The sequence below is a fragment of the Sorex fumeus genome, unplaced genomic scaffold, assembly GCF_029834395.1.
Source record: "Sorex fumeus unplaced genomic scaffold, SorFum_2.1 ptg000061l, whole genome shotgun sequence".
In the NCBI taxonomy this organism is placed as follows: domain Eukaryota; kingdom Metazoa; phylum Chordata; class Mammalia; order Eulipotyphla; family Soricidae; genus Sorex; species Sorex fumeus.
In genome coordinates, this window is record NW_026606118.1 from 14,067,165 (window position 1) to 14,075,669 (window position 8,505).

Consider the following 8,505-nt stretch of genomic DNA (forward strand, 5'->3'; position numbering starts at 1 on the left):
ATCGAAAGATTCCCAGAAATAGACCAGGATAGACAAGAGTGTGACTAAGAAGTAGGAACAGTAAGATGAAATGTCAGGAAATAGAACGAAGCCTCAAGTTGTTTCAGAATAAACATCTATAGTGAGTGACAAAAATATGAGAGATGAGGAAGAGATGTTAGAATTTGGGAAAGGAATGTGGGAGACCACAACTCTGGCCATAATTCTCCAAAACACACACACACACACACACACACACACACACACAAACACACACACACACACACACACACACACACACCCTGAGGGCGAAGGTCAATTTCATCTCAAGAGAACTACTGCTTCCTTCTTCTCTCATAGTTACCGTTTCTGTCCTGGTGCTCCACAAACGCCTTGAGCCACCTCTTACAGTCTCCCATTGACATCTTCTTTAAGAACTCGATCAGATCACTATCTTTCTCCCACTTCTCTTTCAATGATTTGGCTCTGGAATGTTTCATTTCCCATTTTTCACTTTTTGGGAGGAAGGTGAGGAATATCTGTCCGTTACGGCCAAACTCCCAGAATCCATAGATGTCTCCATTGGATATTCTCTGACATGTCAACATTACCTGCAGGCAGACAGAACCTGCGCCTAAGGAGAAGACAGACACTGGTCATTACAAATGCTTTGGTTCAGTCATCTCCTTTGAGCTACCTTTTTTGAAATTTAAATGTATCACAAATTCTCATTGCTTGTCAACATTATGGAGTTCAGAGGTTTAATTTCTACCTCTATATGTAAATCTTTACCATTCCCACCACCAGTAATCCAATGTTATCCCACTGCCAAAAGGTGCTTATTCCCCAACCCCTCCTTCTTTATTCCTTGGGTAACCAAAATAGTTTTCACTCGAATACCTTTTCAGTCTTGCCAAAAAACAAAAAAGGCAGAAAAGACCTTCCTATATGAGGATAGATATCACACATATATATATTACATATATTTATATATTGGTTTGGGGGCCATACCAAACCAATGGTGGTGGTGTTTAGGGATTATTCCTGGCTCTGTGTTCAGGGATGAATCCTACTAGGCCCGAGGGAAATTACGGGGTGATAGGGATAGGGTTTGGGTTGGTCACATACAAGGCAAGTCTTAGGGTCTGTGTTATCTCTCTGGCCTAACACATACCGTATTTTATTTATTTTCAAAAATCTATTTATTTATTTTATAAAGTTCTTTATGATATTTTGTTGCTTTCAATATTACAACACCATGGAATAATCCTCCTGGTACTTGGATCAGTTGGTGGTGGAGAATCGACACTGGTGGAAGGATGGGTATTGATCATTGTATAACTGAAACCCAAGCACAAAAATTTGTAAGTCTACAACTGTACCTCATGGTGTTTCACTAATAAAAATTTTTAAAAAAATTACAACACCAAATTCCACCACCATTTCACCTTTCCACCACTACTATTTCTAATTTTCCCAACTACCCCTAATGCCTGCCCTTACAGCAGGCCCTAAATAATTCATTTTATATTGCTTGTTATAAATAATACGCTAGAGGGAGGCGGGGAGAGATGTCTGATTCAGAGGAGTGGGGGATGGCTGTCCCTAAGGGGGAAGGGGGAAGGGCGGATCCTGGGGCGGGGATGGGCGGACCCTGGGGCAGGGGGGGGGGGGCGGGGGGGGGCGGGGGGACTGGTGACTCCAGGGCGAGGTGGGGGGGATGAGCCAACCCAGGGGCGCGACAGGGGAATGGAGGCTGGGATGGAGGTATGGGCCGACCATGGGGCAGGGCTGGGAGGTGGAGGGACGGGAAAAAAAAAAATAATATGCTAGAAGTGATGAAAAAAAACATTTCCTTAGACGTAAGTACCATATTCTAAACATGTATGTGTGTGTGTGTGTGTGTGTGTATGTACATGGTCATATTTATATAGCGTTTAACCTTAGAATCTGCTTTCCTCTGGACATGAATCTCTCCAACTTACCCCTGGCAAACAAATTTTCCAGTTTCATGTCAGGACAGGATTGTCTGAACAATTTCCCTGCTTCTTTCAACATTTCAATCTGGTCTTCCCAGGTCTCTGTGGCAGACAAAATCACCCCCAGGACACTCATATTCTTGACAGTGTCACTTCCACAGTAGTAGGAAAGAAAATTATCTGCATCCAGCTGACCTTGAACATCACACCACGGTTGCACAGAACTGGACTCAAGTGGTATGGTGAAGTTATAGCGTAGAGAATGAATGTCTGTGAAGGGAAAACTCAGGTTAGCAAGGCAAGTGCTCAACTACTGAGACATATCCCTGGTCCTCATATTATGTATTATTGTTACTTCCTTTAGTTTTGGAGCATACCCGATGACTCTCAGGGGCTAATCTTGCCTCTCTATTCAGGGGTCACCCTCAGTGGTGCTCAGGGAACCAGAAAATACTGGGGACTGAGTGCGGGTTGGCTGCATACAAGGTAACTACCTTAACCTCTTTCATCCCTCAGCACTGCCTCTCCCCAACAATTACAGTTTTAAAAAGTGTTACTGCTTCCAAGTACAATTCTATTTCTTCTTGTAAATGTTCCTACAGGGTTTCTTACAAGGCTGATTTAGTGATTATGCATTCCCTTAACTCTTGTTAGTCTGCAAAGCTCCTTATCACTCTTTGTAGTATGCATGATAATCTAGTTCAGTAGAGTTCTTGGTTCGAGATTCTTTCCATTCAGCCCTTCAGTATATCATTACAGGCACTCTCTGACCTACTGATCTCCTCTCTTTTTTTTGCCTTTGGGGTCACACCCAGCAGTGCACAGCGGTTACTACTGGTTCATGCACTCAGGAATTACCCCTGGTGGTGCTCAGGGGACCATATGGGATGCTGGGAATCGAACCCAGGTTGGCCTTGTGCAAGGCAAACACCCTATCTGCTGTCTATTGCTCCAGCCCCTCTACAGATCTCCTCTTAGGAAAACTTGTTGTAGTCTTATTTGTGTTCCTTTCAGAGGTGTACATTTTATCATTGATTTTACCATTCTCTCTTATCTTTGATTTTACCAGTTTGATTGTACTGTGTCATGGTATGCTCATTTGGGATACAGGTCTGTGCCAAATGCCATTGACATTAATAGGTCCTAAGTTTTTGATGTTGCCTCTGCCCACATCCACTGGATTGCACGGAAGAGATTATCAGGTCAGTGCTGATCCTTTGGAACTCAGTATGGACATTTCTCACAACAATGAAAGTAGATGTACCATGTAATTCAGCAATTCTAGGCTTCTATATCGATGCAAAGAGTATGGGAACACAAACAGAAGGAACACATACATGCTTGTATTCATATAGTAGCATTCACAAGGGAATATGGAATAACCCAAGTGCCAATGAAAGGTGGTTGGATAAAGAAGAAGTGCTATGTACTGGAAGTGGGGTTGGAGAGATAATGACTGGACTAGAATTGACACAGGGACACGCAGGGGGGAGTGTGTACAATTTGATCTTGACAGGCTGTAGTAATTTTGTACATCAATACCATATTTTGGGCACTAATTAACTAATAAAAACAATAATAAAAATTTTAGACGTTGAAAAAGAAGATGTGGTATATATATTTATATACATGTAATGAAAACTTATTGAGCTAATGAAAAATGAAGTATGGCATTTTCTACTCCAAGATTAGACTTGGAAAGTATCAAGAAATTTAGAATGAGAAAGGCAAGTTCTGGAAGATGCAACTCATATATGTGCTTAAAGAAACAGAGCCAGGAAAAACACAAAACCAACCCCAAACCAATTCCTCTCCAAGAACCTGTAAACTACCGAGAGTATCCTGCCTGCATGGCAGAGCCCGGAAAGCTCTCTGTGGCATATTCGATATGCCAAAACCAGCAACAATGATGGGTCTCACTCCCCTCACCTTAACAGAGCCTCCAATGAGGCACTGTTGGAAAGGATGAGTAAGGAGAGGCTTCTAAATCTCAGGACAAATGGAAACATTACTGGTGCCCACTAGAGCAAATCAATGAACAACAGGATTGACAGCGATACAATGATACAGTGAATAAAAGTAGGTTGCCTGATGTCTCCCAGACCACTTCTCTAGTTTCCAGAACTGACCCATTTCTCAGTTCTGGAACTCTGCACTGCCAGGCCAGGCCAGTTCAAGTCAGGAGGGAACCTTTCCATTGACAAGTTCAGTGATTCCTCGGCCTCCCCAGGAGTCAGAAGACCTTTCACTTGGCTACAGCAGGCAGTAGAATGTGCCCAGATTTCTATGATCCAGAGACACACAAAAGAATCTCCGAACTGAGTAGGTCCCTGCAGAGATGCCTCTGGATTTTAAAGCCGGGCCGACTTCATTGGGGTGCCTCAGACGGGGACAGGTGTCGTCCTTCCACCTACCCCCTCAGAATCCTGGCACCACCAACCTCCAGAACCCAATGAAAAGTGCAAGTACATGGGTTCAGTGATGGCAAACTCGAGGCCTCAAGGAATAGGGCATGGGCTGGTCCTTCACATGTCCCCATCTCCATGGGACCAGGGAAGTCATGCTCACAAATTGCCTCCAGCTACTACTTAAGCTCCTGAATGATCCTGATCCAGAGACACACAAAAGAATCTTCAACTGAGCAGCTCACTCCTCCTGTTGCAGAGATTTCTCCAGAGTCTGATTATCTAAAATTTCAGAATTCCAGGAGAGTGAGGCTGCAACATCTTCTGCTATTTATAACAAGCAATACAAAAGAGAGTCTGGGGCACATTGTCTGCCATAGAGGCTAGGGGAGGGGTGGGATTGGGGGATTCGGGGGACCTTGGGGATGGGAGATGGGCATTGGTGGAGGTTCGGGTGATTGATTGTTGTATTACTGAAACTCAAACAGGAAAGCTTTATAACTCATGCGGGAAAAGAATAATAATAAAAATAGTAATAAAATAAAATTAACATTCTGAATTAAAAATCAGTAATGTGGAGTTCATGCCCAATGCAATCAGCTTAATCAATGGCTGAATAAATAGCAGTAATCGTGTATTATAAAAAAAAAAAGGAAAACCAAAAAATAAAAAAACAAAAAAAGAAAATTTTTGGCTGTTTTCTTTGTCAAAAAAATAAAAGAAAAAAAGAAAAAAAAGGAAAACCAAAACAAACAAACAAAAAGGTCACAGGCAGAAGTGCCCCTTTGGCATGGCCTGAGCAGGCCCAGAGAACAAAGAAGCTGCACAGAGGGTGACAGGTCAACCCTAGGGATGCATCCTCAGGGGCACGTATAGCTTCAAGGGGTGCCCTCAGGAACTCCTAAAAGGTGGAAACTCACTCTGTGGTAAGCAGGGGACATTCTCTCCACCCTGAAGCCACTGGCAAAACAGGATGTATTAGAGAACTCAGGGAGACTTTTGTGGTTTCTGGTAAAAAAAAAAAAAAAAAAAAAAACCTTCTCACTTTCTGCCCCCTTAGGGAAGATTTACTCTTGGCCCCTCCTGGACACCTGGTATTTGTGTTTGGGTCCAAGGGGGAGAAGTGGGGTTCCCTGTAGGGTGGCAAGTGAGAAGCATGGGCAGATTCCCTGGCAGCGGGGAGTGAGGAAGGGTGGAAGATCCCCTCTGGGTGAGGGAGAGGGAGAGGGCTTAGGAGAGGAAAGAGGGATAAGGTGGAGAGTGAGAGGGACAGGGAGGAGGAGCGGGAGAAGGTGAGGGAGAGGGTGAGGGAGAGGGAGGAGAGGCGCACCGGGTTTCTGAGAAGGAAGTAATGAAATGAAGCAGGGCCGCAGACAGAGGCTGAACTGCCCCCTGCGAAAGCAGCTTTGGCGAGGGCGGGGGGGGGGGGGGGGGGGGGGAGCGCGGCCCCGGTACAAGTCCCGGGAGAGCCGAGCAGAAGGCGGGGCCGGCGGGAGGGGAGCGCGGGAAGGACCCTCTGGACACAACTGGGCAGAAGTTGTTCTCCGGGCGGGTGCTCGCGGAGTCCTCTCCTCCCCCATCCCCACCCCCGCCCCCCACCTTGTCCCGCACTTTCCCCGGGCTCGGAGCTCCGGCTTCCCAGAACCCGCGGGGTTGGGGGCGCTCAGTGCGCCCCTTCTCCCCCTCCCTTCTCCGCTTCTTTCTCTAGCTTCATTGCAGCCCCGGTGTGCCAGGACCCGCACCCCTCCTCCGCAACCCCAACACCACCCTCCCCACCAACCCCCCACCTTGTCCCGCACTTTCCCCAGGCTCGGGCTCGGAGCTCCGGCTTCGCAGAACCCGCGGGGTTGGGGGCGCTCAGTGCGCCCCTTCTCCCCTTCCCTTCTCTGCTTCTTTCTCTAGCTTCATTGCAGTCCCGGTGTGCCAGGACCCGCACCCCTCCTCCGCACCCCCAACACCACCCTCCCCCCACTCCCCCTCCGCCGGTCGGGAACTGCGCCCTCCCGGGGGTCAGCGGTCCACACTGGCCCCGACTCACCGCCATCGGCCAGCGCTGCCCCCACGAGCAGAGGGACGAGGAGGAGCGTGAGCGCGGGCCCGAGCCCAGCCATCAGCTTTGCCGGCGCGACCGGGGTGAAGGCGACCGACGTTTTCGACCGGCGCGCGGTCCTCGGGGGGAGGTGCAGTAGCAATAGGCAGGCGGGGCTCCAGCTGGCCTGACGACACCACCACGTGACCAGCGACACGGAGCCCGGCGCACCGCGAAACCCCGCCGCGGCCAAGGGGAAGGAACTTGGGTTTTTTTTTTTTTTTGGTGATTATTTAATTTTTTTTTTATATTTTTTATTTTTTTTTGCCTTTGTATGTAGTCTTTATTTCAAATATTGTTTAAATACCATACATAAGGTCAAAGTGCACCCCTCCAGAAACTTGGGGACCATTACAGAACTTCACAAAACAGGATATCACCGCGACTGAAGCCTGAATGCTGCCAAGAGGATGGAGTTCTGAGTGGACTCGTGGGAAGAGGAGGAAACTGGGAAGGTCCCTCTGGATCACATCAGCTGCCATCAGGAAAGCCAGATTAGAGCTGTCTTTGGAAGGTTCTACAGGGATTCCTTGTGCCTCTGGGTTACACCCCAGGCTGAGGTGCCATTAAATCAATGTCGCTCAAGTTCCTGGCCAGCCAAACTCCAGCAGCGAAAAGTCCCAAATTCAGGATCAAGTTCCTCCGGAAGTCGTTCCTGTCAGTGGCGAAGCGGTAGACGCCCCGAAGCCAGTCGCACACGTTGTCCGGCATGTCCGTGGCATAGGCGGCCCCGGCTGCAGCGCTCACGCCGACCCCGCCGGACGCCATGGCCGCCCCCTGCCTCTATATTTTATTTTTATTTATTTATTTTTTTACAGTTGTAGATTTACAATTTTTTTTGTGCTTGGGTTTCAATTATACAATGATCAGATACCCATCCCTCCACCAGTGCCCGTTTTTCACCACCATGGATAATATCCCTCCCACCCCCATCCCCCCATCCCCCCTGCCTCTGTGGCAGGGCAATCCCCTGTGTTCTCTCTCTCCGTTTGGGTGTTGTGGTCTGCAAAAGAGGCATTGAGTGGCAAACATGAGGAACTTGGGTTTTGGCTGGCACAGGCCGAGCGCTCGCTGCCCGGTGAAGCCGCCAATTCCCGACCCTGGGGAACCCCGGGAGCCCGGGCACCTGTCGGCCCCGCGCGCCGTCACGGAGGAGCCCGGCCCGTTCCCACTCGCACTCAGAACCCGACTCGGAACCCGGGGACGGAACCCTCGGGGCGCAGACGGGGCGCCCGGGAGCTCGCCCCATCCCGCAGCCCTGCACAGCCGAGGGCGGCGGCCGCCCGTGAGGACAAGGCCCGACCTGGCAGAGCAGCGCCCAGGACTCTGCCTCGACACAGCTAGGAGGGCACCATCTCGGCCCAGCCCCGCACTGGACCCAGCGCCCGAACCCCGGAGAACGGGGAGGGTGGGCAAAGTCCGGGAAGCTTTCACATTGCATCTTTCTCTTCTACCAGATTACAACCCAATCCCACCCAAGTTTAAGGATCTGAAAATGATATTTGAACAGAGATATGCTAACAGAACCTGATAAAACAAACAATAATCTAAAAAAAAACTCAAATAGAAGTAAAGGAACTCACATAGCAAGTGTTGCTGTGTAGGCAGGCAGGCAGATAGGGAAGGCCCCTTCCCAAGGCAATGGCAGTAAATTTCCTGGGAAGTAATAGCCCTGAAGTTGTGAAAGGCAACCTTGCAGAAGACAGGAACTAAAACACCCAGAAAAACATGCATATTGTTTTCAAAAGGGCTGAACCTGCTGGCGTTCCCACCAAAGTTAAGGAGGGTCCCTTTCTCCCCACATCCTTGCCAACACGGGTGGCTTTTGTTCTTTTGGATGTGTGCCAGTCTCTGTGGTGTTAGAGGGTATCTCATTGTTGTTTTGATCTGCATCTCCCTGATGATTAGTGATGAGCGTTTTTTCATGTGCCTTTTGGCCATTCAGATTTCTTCTTTGAGAAAGTTTCTATTCATTTCATCGCCCCATTTTTCTGATGGGATTGGATGATTTCTCCTTGTAGAGTTCAAGTAGTGCCTTGTATATCCTTGATAT

The 8,505-nt window shown here is 48.4% G+C and overlaps 1 protein-coding gene across 1 annotated transcript; it reads right to left on the bottom strand.

Moving 5' to 3' along the window:
- Window positions 1-6,737: 6,737 nt before the first annotated feature.
- Window positions 6,738-7,227, bottom strand: LOC130034481 (mitochondrial import receptor subunit TOM6 homolog). Its single transcript, XM_056126034.1, has one exon. The coding sequence runs from the start codon at window positions 7,218-7,220 to the stop codon at window positions 6,996-6,998; it is 225 nt and encodes a 74-aa protein (XP_055982009.1). The 5' UTR covers window positions 7,221-7,227; the 3' UTR covers window positions 6,738-6,995.
- Window positions 7,228-8,505: the final 1,278 nt, after the last annotated feature.

What these genes read in the sequence shown, in the direction of transcription:
- LOC130034481 (XM_056126034.1), bottom strand. Translation starts at nt 7,220, where the DNA reads ATGGCGTCCGGCGGGGTCGGCGTGAGCGCTGCAGCCGGGGCCGCCTAT.